This window comes from Hylobates moloch, unplaced genomic scaffold, assembly GCF_009828535.3.
Source record: "Hylobates moloch isolate HMO894 unplaced genomic scaffold, HMol_V3 SCAFFOLD_4, whole genome shotgun sequence".
Taxonomy (NCBI): domain Eukaryota; kingdom Metazoa; phylum Chordata; class Mammalia; order Primates; family Hylobatidae; genus Hylobates; species Hylobates moloch.
In genome coordinates, this window is record NW_026652279.1 from 37,778,293 (window position 1) to 37,803,040 (window position 24,748).

At 34.4% G+C, this 24,748-nt stretch overlaps 1 protein-coding gene across 6 annotated transcripts in view; it reads left to right on the top strand.

Moving 5' to 3' along the window:
* The window catches only part of CCDC14 (coiled-coil domain containing 14), a 122,189-nt gene that overhangs the window by 18,262 nt on the left and 79,179 nt on the right, over window positions 1–24,748 (top strand). For 4 of the 6 annotated variants that reach the window (XM_032149985.2, XM_032149986.2, XM_032149988.2 and 1 more), the window contains 4 exons: window positions 9,703–9,785; window positions 11,940–12,158; window positions 12,232–12,364; window positions 21,911–23,951. In XM_032149985.2, coding sequence (XP_032005876.1) covers window positions 9,703–9,785; window positions 11,940–12,158; window positions 12,232–12,364; window positions 21,911–22,847 — 1,372 coding nt within the window. In that variant the 3' untranslated portion in view covers window positions 22,848–23,951. Of the gene's footprint in view, window positions 1–9,702; window positions 9,786–11,939; window positions 12,159–12,231; window positions 12,365–21,910; window positions 23,952–24,748 lie in introns of those variants that run through there. The other 2 variants (XM_058437416.1, XM_058437417.1) reach the window with 1 other exon arrangement.

The following is a 24,748-nucleotide window of genomic DNA, read 5'->3' on the forward strand; positions in this document are numbered from 1 at the left end:
TGTATATATACGTATATATGTATGTGTATATATACGTATATATGTATATGTATATATACGTATATATGTATGTGTATATATACGTATATATGTATGTGTATGTGTGTATATGCAGTAACAAACATACACTCACACCACACACATTTATATACAATATGTATATATAAAATAATGTCACAGATATATACTTACTTCTATACACCCAGGAAGGAAAGGAGAACCTTAGTAAGCACTAATATAGCCCCACCACACTTAGACATAGAAAAAAGTAAAATTCTTTGATATTTTTTCTTTTGGTCATCTTAACTTGTTGGAATTACATTCTTAATTTGTTTAGGAAAGATGTAGACCAGGGATCTAATCTTGAAATATAAAAGGAATCACCCACATATTAGCAATAATATCTTAACTTTGAATGTTTCAGTGATGACCCTCAAGGCCAACACTTCAGTGTCTGTTTATTAATACACTTTGCAGAAAATTGGAGTACATATCAAGTGCTTCTGCAGCACTACAATGCGAATGTGCCCTGAGAGAGTGTTACAGCCGCATAAGCTATAGACATTGTGTAAGATATGACCTGCAAGGATCTACACAAATTTTTAAAGAAACTGGAAAGCAATTAAATAGTTGGAACATAGCTAAAATATACATATCTGGAGCCTGTAGAGGCATGATAGCTAGAGAGATGCACTCATTTAGTATTCTTTCTCTGGAGGTCATTATCCTGTAGCTACTACGATATAAGATGGGGTTGCTGGGTTTAAGATCTAATATCACCTTTAGTCTTGACCTAAGGAATTCCTATACCAGCATAAATTTTTAAAACCGAAAGTGAGTAAATAATAAAATAATGAACAGCAAATACTGCTAACATTTATTGAATGTTTTATATATGCCAGAATATTGTCCTTGATATGTGTCACCTCTTTATATCTTCACAACAGCTCTGTGAAATAGGTGCTATTTACTCGCATTGACAGATGAGGAAATGAAGGCACAAAGAGGTTATGTAACTTGCCCAAGGTTATACATCTAAGAAGTTAAGAGTCAAGATTCGAACCCAGGCAATTTGGTTTTAGAGTACAGTGATCTTAACTTGTAGATTTTTACACTGTCTCGGTTAGGAAGTAGAGATTTAATTATACCTCACTATTTAGGTGTATTTTGTGGAATATAGAATGTATGGTAAGCCATTCAAAATAAACAAGCATATTATTTAAAGGAATGACAATCAAATAATTGATTTCTTAAATAAGGATACCAAAACTTAGTCTGAGAATATTTTAACATTGTCACCATGGAAAATATTAGTGGTTCTTATTTATTTCGGTTCCTTAGAACATTTTTAAATTGCCTTAGGAGCTAATTCATAAGCCACTCAAGAAAATGAAGTTTACTGGTTTATGGGCCACCACTTGTTTCTAGTTTTTTTTTAAAGGTATTTGTTTGATGTCTGAGCTAATTCTTCAACTGGCACCAGAGCTATTTGGCTGGCTGTCTTTACAGGACAAAGATTATGTAGCATGCTATTGCCACTGTTGTTTACTTGACCTTCTAAAAGATGAAAAAACTAAAAAATGAAGAATTTTTTAGATATGTTCTTTTTAGCAGAATGAGGTTTCTGGTAGTAGTGTAGGAAATTTTGTGCCACTTTGGTAATCTATTTGGAAAGAATTACCCATCATCTCCATTACAAATGAAAATTGGAATACATTGGTTCATTCAAAAGTGTTTCTCATCATTTTCAATTTTTAAAAAAGTATTTTTTTTTCCTGTTTAGATATTTGGAAACTACGTGTTTCTTTTTAACCACATCTTTTAGGACTTTCTTGGAGTTTATTGCCATCTTGTGGCTTAAAAAATAGCTACATGCATCGTTTCTATGATATTTTGGCATTTTTGGCATTTAGGCTAGACAGTTTTTAATGTGTCTTCTGGCACAGTTATTCAGCATTTAGCCTTCCTGGTCGCCAACCACTAAATGTCTGTAGTGCCCCATTAATTTTGACCACCAGAAGGCCTGGCACATTTCCAAATTTCCTGGATGGGAGTTTGGTGGGTATTACCTCCAGTTAAGAGCCATTGAGCTAGAGAGTGCCAAGAATTCATGACCACCTCCTGATATTAAACTCAACTATGAGACCATTATGTAGCCACACAGAACATAAAAATGAAACAGGAGTGAATGGAAGGAGTCAAGAATGATGTTCAGGTTCTGTCTTCATAATTTAACAAATGGTAACATAATTCTTCCAGATGGGAGCTACTAGAGGAAGAATAAATTTGTTTTATTTCATATTGTTAATGTTGTTTGAGTTGGGCAAGGTAATAGGAGAGCCTGTGAGTTAAGATTTAGACCTGCTGAGTTAGACTGTCTGGAGTACAGGAACAAGATGCAAGATGGAAATGTAGACTCGGGAATTATTCTCTGAACATGTTTTTATTGAGCTTTTTGTATAGATCTGGCACCGTTGTAGACACTGGAGACAATTTGATTGAAAGTAAGTGATTTGTTACCAGCATATAAGTAAGTGGTATATTCACAAATAAGGTAGAGTGTGTGAACGCAGTGAAAGGTGAATTGCTGGGGAGTAACAACTTTTTAAGGAAAGAACAGAAGGTTAAAATTAGGAGAGTGACATCACAAAAGTCACAGGAAGAAAACAATTTATAGGAGAGATTTTGTATAGCATTAAAATAAACCGACAACAAGAACAAAGGTAGGTCCAGAATAAATATCACAAGACAAATTACTCAAAGAACTTCAGAAAAACTTAAAACAGTGTTCCATGGTCTCAAGGAAATTAAAGATAATAGGATCTCTTACAGGGAGAACGGCTGAGATTGAGACAAAGTGCTCAAAGAAGAAAAAAAGAAGAAAAGTGAGTTAAGTGAACTCAGAAAAATAAAGCAAAAAAATTACAAAAATGAAAGAAACAAATGTAAAATAATTAACAAACAGACAAACTCAGGGATAGTGTAGTCCACTAGAACTTAAGTATTGTGAAGCCTGAAGTTTTTTGTTTTGTTGCTTTTTGGGTTTTTAGGTTTTTTCCCTAAGTCTTTCTGTTTTAATTGCTACTAAATTCATAGTTCAGTGTCTCCTACTACCCTTAGCTTCTTCCTATTCCTAAACCCTTTTAAAATTTTTTATTTATTTTTATTATGGTAAAATATATATAATATTTACCTTTTTATTTTTAACCATTTGCAAGTGTACATTTCAGTGGCAATAAATAAATTCACAATGTTCTGTAGCCGTTACCACTATCTGTGCCAAAACTTTTTCATCCCCAGCATGAACTCTGTACCCATTAAACAGTAACTTTCTCTTCTTCCCTTTCTTACCTCCTGGTAAGTTCTTGTTTTTTGTTGTTTTTGTCTCTGAATTTGAGAAGGCTGAAATTTTGTTGCTTTATAGTTTGCAACTATATTTCTAGTGCAAGGAATTGTGCCTAACACTCACTTTAACAAATATTTGTTAAATTGACTGAATGCCTGGTAGATAAGCTTGAGGGAATCACACAAGGCAAAATAGAAAAAGAATGATCTAAAAATTATTATGAAGAAGATAATACATATGAAAAAGAAAATAGATATAAAATTGGTGTTCCTGGAAAAAGAGAACAGAACAAATGGATTAAAGACAATATTAAGATATTTATAAATAAAAGGGAAATTTTTCTGGTTGTACCACTTTATTCTAGCCTGGGAGACAGAGCAAGACCCTCTCTCTAAGAAAAAAAAAAAAAAGATCTGTGTCAGCAGATGAATAGGACATAGAAGATCTCAGAAAAACCATGCAAAACAATCAACACCAACACATATGCTGGTTGTTACTACACCCTAAGGATGAAACAAGTTAATTTTTGGAGACACTCAAAAGAAGTAGAAAATTATGTATGAAGAGAAAAATTTTAGGCTGTCTCCAGCCTTTCCACGGTGATTTTCGTTGCCAGGGGATCATAGAATATCATTTACAAAGTTCTAAGAGAAAGAAAGTATGCCCCGATAATCTCTAATGTGGTCTAGCTGTCCTTTTAGTGTAAAGGCCACAGTCATATTCTCAAGTGTGCAAGAACTTAGGAAGTTTAACACGTTTGAACACCTTTAAAAAACAAAAAACTTGAATGGCAAAGTCCAGTCAACCAAAAGATGAATTCAAACAAAAGAGTAGACAGATGTGAACATTGAATCTATATGTAAAACTAAGACAACCATGGAAATTATGGTTATAGATCAGAATGTGTTAGTAATCTTGACAATATGAATTCCAAACTCTGCATTTTTCATATCCTATTTCCTAAATTTTAGATTACTTAGGAATAATATTTCTTGAAGTAAAGAAACATTTGCCTAACAGTTTTGGTTTCGCTTGTTAATTTCTTTCCATTAAAATCATGTAATCCTAAATTCAATACATAATATTTTTAAATAGTATTTGTAATATCCCATTATTTTAAAATTCTTCTTAGATATTTGTCTTTTTGTCTCTGCATATGCTGGAGAATGTATGAATGTTATCCAGCAAATAATGATTGTTATTTCTATTTAACAATGTGCTAGATGTTCTAACAAGTGCAGTAAGGCAAGAAGTAATAAAAGCCAGCCACACTGGAAAGGAAAGAAGTAAAACTGTCTTGTTCACAGATGACATGATAACTCTTGTAGAAGATCCTATGGAATCTACAAAAATGCTGCTAGAGTTAATAGAAAGCTTAGCAAGGTTGCAGGATACAAGATCAATTGTATTTTTATGTGCCAGCAATGAACAATTTGAAATTAAATTTAAAATCAGTACTAGGGTAGCATCAAAAAATGAACAATTTAGGGATAAATTTGAAAAATATGTAAGACCCATACACTGAAAACTACAAAATATTGCTGAGAGAAATTAAAGATCAGTATAAGTGAGAGATAAACCAGATCCATAAATGTAAGACTTAAGATATCACTTCTCCCCAAATTGATGTATAGATTTTATGTAATTAAAGTAAAAACTCAAGCATGCTTTTTTTAAATATTTAATTGAAGCTGATTCTAAAGTTTACATGGAAATTTGAAGAATCTAAAGTACCCAAAACAGTATTGAGAAAGGAAAACCAAGTTGGTACTATTCAATTTCAAAACGTAAAGGAATAGTATTCTAAGAAGTGTGGTGTAAAGGTGACAAATAGATCACTGAAACAGAATAGAGTCTAGAAACAAATTCACACACAGAGATAGTGTTTTGCAAAGATATCAGAGAAATTCAGTGGGGAAAGAATACTCTTTTCAATAAATGGTGCTGAAACAATGGGAGAGTCATGTTTTTAAAAAATGAACCTCAACCTTTATCTCATACAGTATACAAAATTGACTTGGAATGAATCACAGATCTTAATGTATAAACTAAAACTACAAAACTTCTACAAGGAAACATAGAGAAAATCTTAGGGATTTTGGATTGGAAAAGATTTTAAAAATACAACACAAAAAATATAAACTAAAAAAAATGAGTAAAGTGGACTTCATCAAAATTTAAAACTTCAGTTCTTCAAAAAACACTTATTAAAAATGAAGAAGCAACCAACAGACGGAGAGAAAATATTTGTAAAACATGTACCTGATAAAGGACTTGTATTAGAATGTATAAAGAACTTAAGACAGTATAAATTTTTAAATATCAAGTTTAAAAACGGGCAAAATATTTGAACAGACACTTCACCAAATAAGTGGATATCAAATATGAATATCAAATAAGAATATGGAAAGATGCTTATCAGTAATGATTAGGAAAGTGAAAATTAAAACCATGACAAAATACCACTGCATACCCATTAGAATGGCTAAAATTCAAAATTAATAAACGTTGGAATGTGAAGGATTTCACAACTGGTGGGGATGTAAAATAATTTGAACACTTTGGAAAAAAAGTTTGGCAGTTTCTTAGAAATTAAACATATATCTAACATACGATCCAGCCAGTCCACTCCTAGATATTTAAGAGAAGCCAAAGCGTGTGTCCACACAGAAACTTGTTGATGAGTGTTCATAGGAAACAACCCAAATGTCTATCAATAGGTGAATGGATAAACAAATAGTGCTATATCCATACAGTAGAATACTACTCAACAATAAAAGGGTTAGAACTATTGATACATGGAACAGCATGGATGAATCCCAAAAATTTTTTTTTTTTTTTTTTTGAGACGGAGTCTCGCTCTGTCGCCCAGGCTGGAGTGCAGTGGCGCGATCTCGGCTCACTGCAAGCTCCGCCTCCCGGGTTCACGCCATTCTCCTGCCTCAGTCTCCCAAGTAGCTGGGACTACAGGCGCCCGCCACCACGCCCGGCTAATTTTTTGTATTTTTAGTAGAGACGGGGTTTCACCGTGGTCTCGATCTCCTGACCTCGTGATCCACCCGCCTCGGCCTCCCAAAGTGCTGGGATTACAGGCATGAGCCACCGCACCCAGCCGAATCCCAAAATTATTATGTTGAGTGAAAGAAGCCAGGCTAAAAGAGTATATATTCCGTAATTCCATTTATATAAAATTCTAGAATATGCAAACTATAAATAAGTGCTTATCTGGGAAGAGAGAGTTATGAAAAGGGCTATGAGGAAACTTTTAGGGATGATGAATATGTTTTTTGAAAAATTTTTAGGTTTGGGGGTACACGTGAAGGTTTGTTACATAGGTAAACGTGTCACAGGAGGTTTGTTATACATGTTATTACATCACCCAGGTATTAAGCCCAGTACCCAATAGTTACTTTTCTGCTTTTCTCCCTCCTACCACCTTCCCCTCCCTCCTACCATCCAGACCCCAGTGTCTGTTGTTTGCTTCTTTGTTAATAAGTTCTTATCATTTAGCTCCCACTTACAAGTGAGAACGTGGTATTTGCTTTTGTTTCTGGGTTAGTTTGCTAAGGATGATAGCCTCCAGTTCCCTTCATATTGCAAAAAAACATGATCTCATTCTTTTTTATGGCTGCTGATGAATATCTTAATTGTGATGGTCGTTTTACTACATCATATGGCAGAACATAAAATGACACACTTTAAATTTATGTAGTTTCTAGTATGTCAGTTTTATCTCAAGCTATCTAAAAAAAAAACACGAATGACTTGAATAAAAGAAATATTTGCCTAAGTAGCAGCAGTTCTTTTCCTTTTTTAAAATCCAGTATGTTTAAATTTAGTACATATCTTAAAATAGCATGTGTAACATCAATTTTTAAAATATCCTTTTTTCTGTTTTTATCATGTATCATTTTAAATAGGATATTTTTTTAAAAGCCTAGCCCTGAAAGCAGGGAATGAGAGGAATGAAAGTAGCTAGTTGTACTGTTAGATTGGAGGGAATTTTTTTAAAATATGGGAAGAGTTTTAATATGTTTCTTGGCTTAGGCACATGAACTGGCAAAGAGGGAGAAACTGCAGATACAGAAGATAAAGGGAGTGGGATAGGAGCAGAGTCTTTGATGGTCTAGGAGGAGAATGGGATCCAGGGCACAGATGAGGCTACTCATCAGACTAGATGGAAAAAATGAGGGCTAATACACATGGATACACCCTGGGACCAAAGGATGACTGTGTTTGTCCCCAAACCACATTATTTTTAGTGAAAAAAGGAAAGTATACAATTGAGAAGAGGAGGGTAGGAATGAGGGGCTTGCAGTGAATTATTAGAAGTTTAGATTGGTTACATTTGGGAAGAGAAGAATCTGACCAGGGACATACAAAAAGATTATCGAGGAAAGCTTCTGTTGTAAAGGGGAAACCTTTAAAGAAAATCAGAATTTTATTAAAACAAAAATAAGCTCACATTATACTGTTGTTCTGCAGCTTGCTGCTTTCACTTCATAATGTGTCTCAGATCTTTTCACGTCAGTACAAATGGACCTCTCGCTCTTCTTATTATCTGTGTATTAGTATTTCATATATGGATGTACCATAATTTATGTAACATTTTAAGTTGTTTCCAACTTGGCACTATTAAATAATTGCTGTTGTGAACATCCTTGTATGTATCTACAAGGTGGGAGATGCTTTTGCACATGTAAAACTGTTTCTGATGCTTGATAACCTAGAAGTAGAATAATTTTGTCAGAGATTATGAACATTTTACATTTTGTTGGACATTTCAAACTGCCATCCAGAATGGTTATACTGATATAATCACACGAATTGAGTTAATTCATTTCCTGTACTATCATCAGAAAATGTTATTTCCTTTTATTTTTGTCAATCCTATGGCCAAAAAATACCTTCTTTTAAATTTGCAATTCTTCATGTTAGTGAAGATGAGCATTTTTATCATATGCTTATAGGCCATTTCTATTTCTTATGTGAACTGCTCATTCTTATCCTTTGTCACTTTTTACTAGGTTGCCTTCCTTACTGATTTGTAGGAGTTCTTTAAATGTTATGGACCCCTTGTCTATAACATATGTGCAGGTATTTTCTTTCAGGCTTTTAATTCTACAAAGTTTCAAATTTTGATATGGTTAAATCTTTCGTTCTTTTCCTTGATGCTTCCTGGATATTGAGTTTCACTTGGAAATGCCTTCCCGACTTCAAGATTATGTAGATTTCCCCCATAAAACTTGTATAGTTGGGTTTTGCTTACATATTTTATCACTTTAATCAACTCAGAATTAATATATGTGAGTGATGTGAGGTAGGGTACTATCATTTTAGAGTCAGTACCAAAAATAAATATTTTAAGGCAAAATATTTTTAGGTAAGTAATTCTGGAAACATAATAGAGGTACCTTTTTTTCCCCATAAGCGATAACTTCTTAGGAGTAAAGAAAACACTTTTATATGTTTCTATTTGTGAAGCAGATACATATTGTGAAGTTCATTGTAACAGGGCAGATTTGTAGCATGTTAATATTCTCGTTACTTAAGACCATTAACTTTTCCATCTAATAAAATTATTAGAAGCATAGATTTGTGTTTCAGCATATGACAAACATCAGGCAGATAGATGTCTGACAGCAGTCAGTGCCTGTAGGTATTCTAGTTCATAGTAATGACAAATCTTTTAAAAAGTAGATGATTAACTACAGTGATGAAGATACACCGAAAGACGACGAGAAACAGCATGAGGAGATAGAAAAGGAAAGAAAGAGAAAAAAACAACAAATCACTGAAGAGACAAAAAAGAGAAATTAACACTTTCCTCATGAGGGTTTTTTGTTTTTGAGGCAGAGTCTCGCTCTTTCACCAGGCTGGAATGCAGTGGCGCGATCTCGCTCACTGCAACCTCCACCTCCCAGGTTCAAGCAATTCTCCTGCCTCAGCCCCCCCAAGTAGCTGGGATTACAGGCACCACACCCAGCTAATTTTTGTATTTTTAGTAGAGATGGGGTTTCGCCATGTTGGCCAGGCTAGTCTCAAACTCCTGACCTCAGGTGATCCGCCCACCTTGACCTCCCAAAGTGCTGGGATTACAGGCGTGAGCCACTGCACCTGGCCTATGAAGGGAGGTTTTATGTCGTTTCAGGCAACCTTAAAAATTATCTCAGGCCTCATAATAATAGTAGTATGGTTTTGTTATTGTTGTTTATTTAGTTTTTGTCTTTTGGGGATGAGATGGACTTCTGCCGTCTTAGTGGGTTTATGTTTTATCTTTTTTGATAGGCTATCACATGTATACTATTAAATTGGCTTGGTATTCTTGCATTCATAGTTCTTCATTATTTCTTTAGGCAGTTGAGAATTTTGAACCAGCAACTCAGAGAACAACAGAAAACTCATAAGCCATCTGGTGCTGTGGATTGCAACCTTGAATGTAGGTAAAAGAACTTTAAGGATTGATAAATTATTTGTGGCTCTGGAAATGTTGATAAAGAATTGAGCTTTTGTAATTACTTTGAGGGGATAAATTTAAAATATTGCAGAAACATAGGAAAATAAAAGATGCTATCACTTCCCAATAATATACACCTTTTTTTGTTTGTTTGTTTTGAAATACAGGAATGTGTTTCCTTTTACATATCTTCTCTGCATATATAATTGATTTATTTAACAAACACTTACTGAATACCTACTGTGTGCCAGGCACAAATAGAACTATATATGTACTTTTTCTTTTTTTAAAATGAGATCACACTGTATATACTTTTCCACAGCTTCTGTTTATTCATTTAACATATAGTGGACATTTTTGTCTATCAAAATACATAATTATGCATCTTTCTCTTTAAGAATTACTTGGGTATTCTGCTTATCCAGGTCTACCATAATATGTTCCTTTGGTAATAGCACTTTCCCCTTTTTTCCCAGTGCAAACAACATTGCAGTGAAAATCTTTGTATACGTCTTTGTGCATATATGTCAGCTTTTTTTGTTTGTTTGTTTGTTTGTTTGTTTTGAGATGGCGTCACTCTGTGGCCCAAGCTGGAGTGCAGTGGTGCGATCATGGCTCACTGCAACCTCTGCCTCCAAGGTTCAAGCTATTCTTTTCCCTCAGCCTCTCAAGTATCTGGGATTATAGGCGCCTGCCACCACGCCCGGCTAATTTTTGTATTTTTATTAGAGACAGGGTTTCATCATGTTGGCCAGGCTGGTCTTGAACTGCTGACCTCAAGTGATCCCCTCCCAAAGTGTGGGATTACAGACAATGAGCCACCACGCCTGGCCAGCATTTTTGTAGGATAGATTTATAGCAGTAGAATTGTTGAGCCAAAGGGTATATACAGTTGCAATTGTGACAGATATTGCCAAATTGTCCTTAATGATCACAGAGCTTGATAAAGAAAGAAACTATAATAGTACCAGAAGAAAAGATAAGAATTTTTATTTTTTTATTTTTTTGGAGGGGAACTTTTCCTAAGCCTGACAAAGACTCAAATGCCACAGAGGAACAGATTGATAAAATATGTCCCCAGAAAACTTTTTCAGTTTCTACATAGCAAAGTTATAAATACATTCAAAACATAAGCAAAATGGAGAAACAATACATGACACAATGAAGGCTTAATCTTCTTAATATATAAATATATCTTACAAATCAATAAGAAAAAATATGATTACCCAACAGAATGAGCACTTTATAAAAGTGTTCAGTTTCACTAGAGTGATTTAGAAATTATCACTGTGTCTCCACTGTTAACCAAAGGTGAGGAGAGGGAGAGGGTAGGAGAGAGGAGGCCTAGAGGACAAGTGGGGAGATCAGTAGTTGCCACTTTAAATAGCTTCTCTTATTTATATTATCTGATCATTTATCTTATTGTTTCTTTGAGATCATTACTGTTTATAATTACTTGTTTGTTATCAGCTCTGTGAGAACAGGGGCCACGTCTGTGTTGTTCATCTCTGTATATTCAGATTCTAATACAATACCTCACACATAGTAAGCATTCAGTGAGCATGTATTTGCTTAATAAATGGTGCCATATACTTTTATCACCATGAAAAAGAACGTGATAGATCTATGTGTTTGCATACAACAGTCTTATGGGAAAAAAAGGCAAAGTTAGAAATTGTGTATAGTGTGTGTGTGTATGTAGTGTAATTAATACCATATGCAAAAGTGTTTTCACGAAAGATACCAAAATTAATACTGATTGTTTCTGGGGACAGAGAGGAGGAGTGGAAGGGAGATTCTCCATTGAGAATCATTTGGTATCATTGACATTTTGTGGTGTTTGAATTTTTTAACTTTGTACATGTATTATTCTTTTAAAAGGATTATGTATTCTTTCTTTTGAAAGGGTTAAAAAAATTAATGCTTAAATGTCAACTGGAAAAGAAAGGTATGACTTCTGTCAATCATTTTTAAAAATATATGTAGTATTTATGTAGAACTGCTCATGCAATTAATTGTTAAACAAAATCAATAAATTTCAGGCTTTTTTTTTTTTTTTTTTAAAGAAACAGGTATTTTCCAAGTTTGTACTTTTTAGGTTTGGGAAACAACTATTTGATCCATTTTGTCTTACAGTGTTTTCTCTTCAGTCATTGAATATGTCACTGCAAAATCAGTTGGAGGAGTCACTGAAGAGCCAGGAATTACTGCAGAGTAAAAATGAAGAGCTGTTAAAAGTGATTGAAAATCAGAAAGATGAAAACAAAAAATTTACTAGTATATTTAAAGACAAAGATCAAACTATACTTGAAAATAAACAGCAATACGATATTGAGATAACAAGAATAAAAATTGGTACGTATTTAGACAGTAGTTATGGTCACATCTTTTAAAAGGAATAAGGAAACTGAAACTTTTGTTGTTTTAGAATTGGAGGAAGCCCTAGTCAATGTGAAAAGCTCCCAGTTTAAGTTAGAAACGGCTGAAAAGGAAAACCAGATATTGGGGATAACATTACGTCAGCGTGATGCTGAGGTGACTCGACTAAGAGAATTAACCAGGTAAAATTGACTTCCTTTGAATAACTCATGCCTTTTTTATTTTTAGGTGTTTTTATAAACTTCAAAATAATGTTAGACCTGTTTTCTCACCCATATCTTTTTCTCTTATTTTGCCAATGTTTTTGCTAATTTCTAATGATGTTTTCTTCTGTTCCAATTAAATTAGTTTAGAAATTTCAAACCTGGCGAAATGTTTTTTTAAAACTGTGTGATTCTGGGCAGGGGGACCTGATGAGAAGCTGAAGACTTGTATAGCAACACCATTGAGCCCTCTGGTTCTGAAGCTAGAGAGATCTGACTGTAATCCTAGCTCTGCCACATATTAGCTGAGTAACTTTGAGCAAGCCATTTAACTTCTCTAAACCTCAGCTGTAAAGTAGGCACATGAATAGAGTTGTCATGGGAAACTAAGAAATCATTCATGAAAAGCACTTAGCATGGTAAGCCCTCATGCCATATGATCTTGGGTAAGTCAGCCTCTTTCAGCCTTATTTCATCAGTTAAATGAGTGAGCTGGCAGTAGCCCTTGAGATCACTTCATTCCCTAACAGTATTTTTCTAAAATAAAATTACCTCACTCAATTTTTCTATGATATTCACTTACAAAATTCAAGTTTTCTTTTGAGATATTTGCGCAGAATTGGATTCTCAACTGCTTTTTAAAGTTCTAGGCAAGAAGTCAGTTATCTTAGGCCTAAAGATCTACAGATCTGACTTTGTCTTCAAATGATCCTAGAAGTTCCAATTATAAAATAATCTTCCTTGTGTTTCCAATGAACAGATCGATTTTGAATTTTAAACTTCTCCCCTCATTTTGAATGATAAACTTGTAGGGAAGCAGATGAAACGGTAATATATAACATTTAATTTATTAATTTAGTTTTATAAATGTATTTGAAATTAATAATCTGTTCACATGGAAATATTGCCCTTTTTCCACATTTATATTTCATAGGATGTTTGCATTCAAACTTTTATTTAACAATGGCAAAAGCAAGACATTTTTTGTAATCATAGAATTATAATTGATTAGGTTCTAGTCAGAGGTTCTGAATATTGGCTTATACCAGTCTTATTCAAAATAAAGTAATAGAATGTTCCTTCTTATAGAAGTCTTTGTAAGGTATCCCAAGGAACATGTTTCCTTTTTTCTAAGGAATAATTTTGGGGTGAGAACTTTGTTAGTGTCAAGTATTTATACTAAGAGAACCGAGTAACAAAAGGCCACATATGGTGTGATTCCATTTATACGAAATGTCCAGAATAGGCAGATTCACAGAGACACAAAGTAGATTAGTAGTTGCCAGGGGCTGGAGGAACCGAGGGGTGTAGAATGGGAAGTGACTGCTAATGGGTAGTTTCATTTAGGAGTGATGCAGATGTTCTAAAATTAGATAGTGGTGACAGTTCTCAACTCTATGAATATACTAATAACCACCAAATTTTGCACTTAAAAGGAGTAGATTTTGTGGTATGTAAATTATATCTGTTGAGTGCAGTGCCTCATGCCTGTAACCCCAGCACTTTGGGAGGCTGAGGTGGGTGGATCGCCTGAGCCCAGGAGCTCAAGACCAGCCTGGGCAACACAGCAAAACCCTGTCTCTACAAAAAATACCAAAGTTAGCTGGGCGTGGTGGCACATGCCTGTAGTCCCAGCTACTCGAGAGGCAGAAGTGGGAGGAGCCCAGGAGGTGGAAGCTGTGGTGAGCCACTGTCATGCCACTGGACTCCAACCTGGGTGACAGAGTGAGACCCTGTCTCAAAAAATAATAATAAAATAAATATATTAAAATAATATCTCAATAAACTTATTTTGTAAAAGTTATATATGGTATACAGTCTGTTTAGAAAAGAAAAAGGAAGAAAAGAAAAAAATAGTGAGTCAGCATGGTCAAGTGCCATGAGAGTTTGCTTAGGAGTTACTATGAACATCTGCTTCATTCTAAGGGGCAACTCTTAGCCCCAAGCAGAAAATCAGATGAAGTGGAGGATATAGTTCTCTGGTAGTTTTCTTTCCTTCTCACAATCTTTTTCTTCATACTGCTAAATTCAGCTTCTTTATGGATATGAAATCACAAGCTGCTATCTTTTATTTATAAAGTACTTCGATTTTTTTCAAAGTTCTGTCTTTCCTATGTCATTTTATTTGTCCTCATCTATGGAGGGAAGATTTTAGTATCTGCATTTTCATAAATGGGCAAACTGAGGCCACCCAAAATAAGTATTAGTAGAATGTTAATAACAGAGCTGGGACTAGAACTCACATCTCTTAATTTCTAGCCAGATGTTCCTCTTGCACATGGAGTGGCTTTAGCCATGGTAACAACTCCATGCATGATTTAGCCTAAGTAAACCTTACAATTTTTTACCTGGGAGGTAGACAGATGAATGGATGGATTCGTTTGTTTATTCAACAAACATTAATTTTGTATTATGTTCCAAATATATATGTGTGAAGCATACATAAAAATATTTAATTATTTTTAGTGGCTAAATATCCACACTGACAAGTGAAAAGCGTATTCTAGCGCTTTACTGACATATGTAGGGATACATCTTTTTTTATTTATTTATTTTTTATTTTGAGACAGTCTCGCTCTGTCGCCCAGGCTGGAGTGCAGTGGCACTATCTTGGCTCACTGCAAGCTCTGACTCCTGTGTTCACGCCATTCTCCTGCCTCAGCCTCCCCAGTAGCTGGGACTACAGGTGTCCCCCACCACACCCAGCTATTTTTTTTTTTTTTTTTTTTTTTTTAGTAGAGACTGGGTTTCACCGTGTTAGCCAGGATGGTCTCTATCTCCTGACTTCGTGATCCACCTGCCTCAGCCTCCCAAAGTGCTGGGATTACAGGCGTGAGCCACCGTGCCAGGCCAGATACATCTTTTTTTAAGTAAATGCATTGCACATGTTGACAATACTATTCAACATATGCAATGCATTTACTAAGAAAATTGGTAACAAAAACATAAGAAAAATCTTTCAGAGTAACAGTATAACTTTTCTAGAAATTAGTAGAAATGGAAGCCCAAAGAAAAAAGGGACTTACCTGACTTTCACAGCTAGTTAGTGTCTGAACTAGGACCAGAGCCAGGATTTTGGATTCTGTCTTCAGCTTTGCTATCTGTTTTAAAGAGGACAGCTTTTCTCTGAATAAAAGATGCCCCATTATTGAGGGATTCTTCTACCTGTGTAGGAGATACTTTTGTACCTGCTCATTCTTTCAAAATAACATGCAGTCTGCCTTTTCCATTGTTTATTCAGAATGAAAAAGTGTAATTGGAGCCTTTTTTTTCCTTAACATTTATCCTAACATAGAAGTATAGGAACTGAAAAAGTTCATTAATTCTTGCTTACTATTTGCCTTTATAAAAGGCCCTGTCTAGAATATTAGATACAGACTTTTGCCCTCCTTTTCGTAAGACTAAAGAATTTTCCTATCAGTTTTTTATATTTTTGTTAAGCACGTTTTTATGCTGGGCATAAATCCTGCCTCGTGACTACTAGCTCACCTGTCAGATTGACTACACTCTTATGAATGATTGTAAAAACATGATGGGAAGGCTTAGCACAGTATCTCATGTAGAGTTTAGCACTATCCCTACATTTTCTAAAGATTTAGTAACAGCTTCAAAATTCTAACTACGTTCATTGATGTCAGTTTTATACTTTTTTTTTTGTTTTGAGGCAGAATCTTGCTGTCACCCAAGCTGGAGTGCAGTGGTGCGATCACAGCTCAGTGCCGCCTCAACGTCCCTGGCTCATGCAATCTTCCCACTTCAGGCTCCCAAGGAGCTGGGACCACAGGCACATGCCACTGTGCCCAGCTATTTTTTTTTTTTTTTTGTACTTTTAGTAGAGACGAGGTCTCGCCATGTTGCCCCAGCTGGTCTTGAACTTCTAGGCTCAAGCAGTTCTCCCACCTTGGCCTCCCAAAGTGCTGGGATTACCAGCACACCAAGCCATTGTTTTGTTCTTTAAATTAAAACAAAACAAAAAAGTCTCTGAGCTTAATTATATCTAAATTCATCCACATTGTTGATTTATAATTTCTTTGGTGACACCCTATGCAATTCAATTGGTTAGGAACATCTCTAGTACTATAGGTGGGTTGCTGTGACCATTTTAGTGTTACTTTGGACGTTAGAGTGTAAAGCACCAGCATCCGACAGTACAGATAAATCTACATGGTCTTCTACTCCTTCACTCTTCCCATAGTCACCTTAGTCAGATAGGCATATGGTTTTTGTATGTGTGTTTTAAATAATCTCTCAGAAAAGAGATTTTGTAAAATTTCTGAATGCCTTTCTCAGACTTTGGGGGAGGAGTAATGGGACTGAAAGGTACATGTACAAGGTCTAAAGAAATACCACAAATCGTCTTTCTTTTCCATCTCCAACCTGTAATGATTTTAAATGTGCCTGTATCACTTTTTTTTCAGATCTTACTACAACATGTTATAAAACCATTAAAATGAGGAAAATTAATATTTTAATTTAAATAATATTTATATTTAAAAATATATAAATTAAATAATATATAACATTATTTAAGTAAATAAGTAGTGAATAGTTTCAAAGAGCATTCTTACAAGTACTCATAGTTATTTAAATTAATATATTTTTATAAGTAGCCTAGAAAGAACCCTGCATTTGTTATGAAAATGTGCCAATTTTCTAAGTATTAAAAATCACTGTCTTTAGCTGAATTACATATAATAGAAACACCAATATATCCACTTGTCACTGTTTAGGTGCTCATATTCCTTCCTTTAAAATTTTAACGTTTTCATATCTCTTTACTTAGAGAGATTTTTAATTTCAGAGACAATGATGAGTCATATTCTGTTTATATATCAGAAGATTAGTAATTGCTACTAATTTCCAGAAATTAAGCTTTTTTAAATGTCATTGTCCCTTCCTTTCTTTATCTCTGATTTTATCTATAGCAACAATAATTTTTTTTAAAAACTGGAAAGAAACCTCAATATAAGTATTCCTTTACTGAAAATAAAAATAAAAATTTTGGTATGCAGTCTGATCAAATTAATTAGTGGGTCATTATTCATTACAGCATTCCTTCAAAGATATGTTTCTCCAGCATATTTTTATGTTGTAGTAACAACTCATTAGCTTCTTTTAATATCATAATTGACAAATTAATACCATCTTAACTATATGGGGTACAGTGATGTTTTGGTATATGTAAACAAGGTGAAATAAGTAAATCAAGCTAATTAACATGTCCATCATCTCACTTATTGTATTTTGGAGTGAGACATTTGGAATTTACTTTTTTAGCAATGTTGGATTATTATTAAGTATAATCACCCTAGGCTGGGCGTGGTGGCTCACGCCTGTAATCCTAACACTTTGGGAGGCCAAGGCGGGCAGATCACCTGAGGTCAGGAGTTTGAGACTAGCCTGGCCAACATGGTAAAACCCTGTCTCTACTAAAAATACAAAAATTAGCTGGGCATGGTAGCAGATGCCTGTAATCCCAGCTACTCGGAAGGCTGAGGCAGGAGTATGGCTTGAACCCGGGAGGCAGAGGTTGCCATGAGGTGAGATTGCACCACTGTACTCCAGCTTGGGCAACAGAACAAAACTCCGTCTAAAAAAAAAAAAAAAGTTTAGTCACCCTACTGTTCAATAGAACCCACAAACTTATTCCTCCTATGTAACTGAAACTTTGTACCCTTTGACTAACATCTCCCCATATCCCATACCCTACCTTACACCCACCACAACTCCAGTCTCTGGTAACCACTATTCTACTCTCTGCTTCTATGAGTTCAACTTGTTTATATTCCATATATAAGTGAGGTCATGCAGTATTAGTCTTCCTGTTCCTGGCTTATTTCACTTAGCATATGGATGTCCTCCAGGTTCATTCATGTTGCAAATGACAGAATTTCCTGGTTTTTTTGTTTGTTTGTTTGTTTTTTTAAGGCTGAGTAGTATTCCAATATGTTTATTTGCCACGTTTTCTATAAAGAAATAATCATTCATTCACTGAAGGAAACTTAAGTTTATTCCATACCTTGGCTGTTGTGAATAATGCTACAATGCCCATACTCTGGGTATGTGTGTATAGATACATAGATATGTGTGTGTGTGTATGTATGTATACATATATATGTGTGTATATATGTATACATATATGTGGATATATATATGGATATGTACATAAACATGGGATTGCTGAATCATATGGTAATTCTATTTATACATTTTTGAGGAGCTTCCATACTGTTTCCCATTGTGTCTATACTAATTTACATTCCTACCAACAGTATACAAGGGTTTCCTTTTCTCCACATCTTCATCAACACTTGTTAGCTTTCATCTTTTTTGTAATAGCCATTCTGACAGGTGTGAGATGATATCTCATTGTGGTTTTAATTTGCATTTCCCTAATGTTGAGCATTTTTTCTTAGACATATTGGCCATTTAAATGGAGAAATGTCCTTTGCCCATTTTTTAATTATTTGGTTTTTTGCTATTGAGTTGCGTGAGTCCCTTACATATTTTGAATATTAACCCCTTATCAAGTATGGTTTGCAAATATTTCTCCCACGCCATGGCTTGTCTCTTCACTCTGTTAGATTGTTCCCCTTGCTGTGCAGAAGCCTTTTAGTTTGATACGATTTCATTTGTCTATTTTTGTTTGTGATACCTGTGCTTTCAAGGTCATATCTAAAAAATGATTGCCTGGACCAGTGTCATGGAGCTTTTCCCTCATGTTTACTTCTGATAGTTTTACAGTTTCAGGTCTTGCATTTAAATCTTTAATCCATTTTTAGTATATTTTTGTATGCATTGTGAAGTAAGAATCCAATTCCATTCTTTTGTACGTGGATCTCCAGTTTTCCCATCACCATCTGTTGAAGAGACTTTTCCCCATTTTGTTTTCTTGTCACCTTTGTCAAAAATCAATTGGCCATAAATACATGGATTTATTTATGTCCTGTTCCATTGATCAGCGTGTCTGTTTTTATGCCAGTTCATGCCGTTTTGATTTCGATTCCTTTAATATATTTTGAAATCAGGCAATGTGGTGCCCCCAGCTTTGTTCTTTTTACTTAAGATATTTTTGGCTTTTTGGGGTTTTTAAAAATTATTCTATATGAATTTTAGGATGGTTTGTTCTATTTCTGTGAAAAATGACACTGGAATTTTGATAGGAATTCTGTTGAATTTGTAGGTCATTTTGGGTAGCATGCATATTCCAACAATATTATTTCTTCCAGTCATGAGCACAGGATAGCCTTCCGTTTATTTGTGTTTTCTTCAATTTCTTTTATCAGTGTTTCATAGTTTTTAGTATATACTAATAATATATATATATTTAGTAAATACTAATAATATATGTGTATTGTTCATCTCCTTTGTTAAATCTTCACTGAAGTATTTTACTTTGTTTTTTGTCGCTTGTTTTTCTTAATTTCTTTTGGGTAGTTTGTTGTGAGTGTATAGAAATGTTACTGATTTTTTATGTTGATTTTGTATCCTGCAACTTTACTGAGTTTATCAGCAAAACAGTTTTTTGGTGTTTAGGATTTTCTGTGTATAAAATCATGTCAGCAAACAGACAATTTCATTTCTTCCTTTCTGATTATCTTCTATTTTTTTTCTCTTGCCTAATTACTCTAGGTAAGATTTCCAGTAATATGTTGAAAAAAGTGGTGAGAGTGGGCCTTCTTACCTTAGTCTTGATCTTAGAGGAAAAACTTTCAACTTTGCATCATTGAATATGATGTTAACTATGGGTTTGTCATATATATGGCCTTTGTTGTGTTAAGGTATATTCCTTCTGTATGGAATCTTTTTAGAGTTTTTTCATGAAAGCGTGTTGAAATTTATCAAGTGCATTTTCTGCATCTTTTGCGGTGATCATATAGTTTTAAATTCTTCATTCTGTTAATGTGGTATATCACATTGGTTTTGTATATTGAGCCATCCTTGCATCTCAAATGTAAATACTCTTTAATCATGGTGAATAATTCTTTTAATGTGTTGTTGAATTTGGTTTGCTAGTATTTTGTTGAGGGGTTTTTTTTTAATCTGTGTTCATCAGAGATATTGACCTGTAGTTTTCTTTTCTTGTAGTGTTCTTTTCTGGCTTTGTTATCAGAGTCATATTGGCCTTGTTCTTGGCCGTGTTCAGTGTTTTCTATGTAAAACAAGTTTGGAAAAATTCCCTCCACTTTGAATGTTTGGAAGAGTTTGAGAAGGATTGGTATTCTCAATCCTTCTTTAAATGTTCTTTAAGTGTTGGTTAGAATTCAGCTATAAAGCTGTCTTGTCCTGGGCTTTTCTTTGGTGGGAGACTTTATTAAGAACATTTAATATCCTTACTCATTACTGGTCTGCTCAGACTTTCTGTTTCTTCGTGATTCAAGTTTGGTAAGTTGTGTCTGTATAGGAATTTATCCATTTCTTCTGGGTTATCTAATTTGTTGGTGTGTAATTGCTCATAGTAACTTCTTATGATTCTTTGCATTGCTGTGTTATCAGTTGTAATGTCTCCTTTTATTTCTGATTCATTTGAATCTTCTCTCTCCTTTTCTTAGTCTAGCTAAGGGTTTGTCAATTTTGTTTATTTCTCTCAAAAAACAAACTCAGTTTTGCTGATTTTTTCCTATTGTTTTTCTAGTCTCTATTTCATTTATTTCTTGCTCTGATCTTTTGTGATTTCTTCCTTCTGCTAATTTTGGGCTTAATTTGTTCTTATTTTTCTAGTTCCTTAAGATGTAATATTAGATTGAGGGCTTTCTTTTTTGATATATGTTTATTGCTATAAATTTCCCTCTTAGAATTGCTTTTGCTGCATCCCATAAATGTTGTCATATTTTGTTTTCATTTTTGTTTGTCTCAAGGTATTATTTTATTACCCTTTTAATTTCTTCTTTGTCTCATTGGTTGTTCAGCAACATGTTGCTTAATTTCCATGTTGTGAATTTCCCAAAATTTCTCGTTATGAATTCCTGGTTTCATGCCATTGGAATCGGAAGATGCTTGATATGATTCTAGTCTCCTTAAATTTGTTAAGACTTATTTTGTGGTCTAGCATGATCTATCCTGAAGAATGTTCTGTGTGCATGAGAGAAGAATGTGTACTCTGTTCCTATAGGATGGAATGTTCTATATTATGTCTATGAGATCTATTTGGTCTAAACCAAGCTTGTCCAACTCATAGCCCCTGAGCCACATGCAGCCCAGGATGGGTTTGAATGTGGCTCAACACAAATTCATAAACTTTCTTAAAACATTATGAAATTTTTTTTTGACAAATTTTTAAGCTCATCAGCTGTCGTTAGTGTTAATGTATTTTATGTGTGGCCCAAGACAATTCTTCTTCCAGTGTGGCCCAGCGAAGCCAAAAGCTTGGACACATTCTGTGATTTTGTGCTTCTAGTTGCTTGTTTTCGTATTAAGAACCAGACACTTCTCTCAAATCCTTTTTTTTAAAGATGGAGGTATAGATAAGTGAATTAAAGAAACAGTTAAAAAATAATAATTAGTGTTCTAAATTCTTCTTAACAGAACTTTACAGACTAGCATGGCAAAGCTTCTCTCCGATCTTAGTGTGGACAGTGCTCGCTGCAAGCCTGGGAATAACCTTACCAAATCACTCTTGAACATTCATGATAAACAACTTCAACATGACCCAGCTCCTGCTCACACTTCCATAATGAGCTATCTAAATAAGTTAGAAACAAATTACAGTTTTACACATTCAGAGCCACTTTCTACAATTAAAAATGAGGAAACCATAGAGCCAGACAAACCCTATGAAAATGTTCTGTCCTCCAGAGGCCCTCAAAATAGTAACACTAGGGGCATGGAGGAAGTATCTGCACCTGGAATTATTTCTGCCCTTTCAAAACAGGATTCTGATGAAGGGAGCGAAACTATGGCTTTAATAGAAGATGAGCATAATTTGGATAATACAATTTACATTCCTTTTGCTAGAAGCACTTCTGAAAAGAAATCACTTTCTAAGAGACTATCCCCTCAGCCACAAATAAGAGCAGCTACAACACAGCTAGTCAGCAACAGTGGATTTGCTGTCTCTGGAAAAGAAAATAAACTGTGTACACCTGTAGTCTGTTCCTCTTCAACAAAGGAAGCAGAAGATGCACCTGAAAAACTTCCCAGAGCATCTGATATGAATGACACACAGCTCCTCAAGAAAATAAAGGAAGCAATTGGTAAGATCCCTGCTGCCACCAAGGAGCCAGAGGAACAAACTGCAAGTCATGGCCCATCAGGTTGTCTTAGCAACAGCCTTCAAGTGAAAGGCAATACTGTCTGTGATGGTAGTGTTTTCACTTCTGACTTGATGTCTGACTGGAGCATCTCTTCATTTTCAACGTTCACATCTCGTGATGAACAAGACTTCAGAAATGGCCTTGCGGCATTAGACGCCAACATATCTAGACTCCAGAAGTCTTTAAGGACTGGTCTTCTGGAGAAATGAATTCAGAAGAAAACCCATCAGGTGCTTCTTTTTAAAACTAGAACTTGGCTATATTGAATGTGTATTTCTCTTTAGTGAAGTGATGTTTTATATTATTAATTATGTGTGAAGTAATACATTGTACAAGTAATAAATGTATTGTTGAGATACATTGACACTGAGGAGCTTATAAAAACAAGTCATCTTCAGAAGTTGACAATTGCTACAAGAAGAAAGTTGTAGATAACTAGGAAATTATTGTAAGTAATGTTTTATTTCAGTACTTAGCAATTAGAGTTCTTTTATTAAGATGTATCTGCTGGATTAAGGGTACAGGTTGAAATAGTTCTGTGGTTGTCCTAAAAGATAATGGGAAAAGAACCTCTGGATGTAAGTTTTTCTATTGAAACTAGAGGTTTTTTTTTTCTATTTCCATATACTTTTTTTTTAATAGCAATGTGTTTTTATTAAACATGCTGTGTGCCACAGGCCAGTGTTGTTGGTGAAATATATAAACATTTATTGAAAGAGAAAAGTTACCAGTATCTACACCTCTTAAAAAACATTGATTGGTCTAAAAAATATATAGATAACATCCTAAATTAACATATGGCTTCTTAAAACTTGGGCACTTTTATTTGTTTTTATCCCAAATTCATGTTTTAAGGCCTTTAAAGAATAGTCAGACTGATAAAGAAGTGCTAACAGATAAGCTATAGTTTGGGAAATTTGTAGGTTTTTTTTAAATAACAAATGTTTAGTTTTGTCCTTATATTTAAACATGATGGAATTTGTAAATCTTGGCATTGATTGTAATTCTGCCTTTTTGGAAGAATTTTTTTTTCCAGCATGTTAGCTGAGAATATTCTCTATTTTATAAATAATATGAAGTAGGTTGGTCTCTCTGCTTCTCCATACCAGGACTTCTTAGCTCAGTATCATCTCCCTTCATGTAAGCAGCACATTTTAACTCTTAGGAAGCTGAACGTTGTGTTATCACTAATACTTTGTACAGGTCACCTGCCTACTCTAATTGTCTTTAGTACTTGGACAGGCTTTATCAATTTTTTTAATTTTATTTATACTTTGGCTTTATCATTAAAGAGTGTTCTCCTAATCCCAGAACCTCCTTGTGTTTTTTGTTTTTTTTTTGTTGTTGTTGTTTTTTTTTAGGTGTTAGTGCTGCAGCATTTGAAGGAGCCAGCTGTAGTCTCTTTGATATGTTCAGATTTTCCAGATAGAGATTTAAGTCTAAAAATTTATTAAGTGAATTCTAAACTATTTCACACAAGAGTCCATTAGCATCTTTAATTTTATTTAGTATTCATGAATTAATTTATTGGCATCTTATTTGGAGGTAATAGGCCACAACTCTTTAACAAATAAGTTCAGATATAAAAAATAATAAAAAAGGAAGAAAATTGTGTCATTTATCTACTCCCAAATATTTAACTGTTATTCATATGCAAAAGTAAAATCTTAAGATTACATGGTAATACAAGAAGATAGTCCTATTTGGCCCCTAACATGGAACAGCCATCCTTATATGCAAAGGAAATTTTTAAACGCTGTGTGTTCAATTAATTAGTGGCTAATAATTTGATCAAGAAACAAATGAGACTAGAAATTTCTTCAGGGACCTTCAGCAGAAGCTTAGTATTTGATAAAAGACATGCACATGACTTGAAATAGGAACGTGCAAGAATTTGGTTAAATTTCAAGATGAAATATGAACATAGCAATATGGATAGAATAGATAGTGAGTTTTATAGAACTTTAGAACAGAAGGAAGCCAAGAGTAGAGGAGGACCTAGAAGAGAACTTCATTTGGATGAATACATAGGATTTGGGTAATCCTGTGAACAGCCTTAAATGTTTCCGCCTTAGAAAGTCAGTATCATCAAAATGTGGAGATTGGTTGA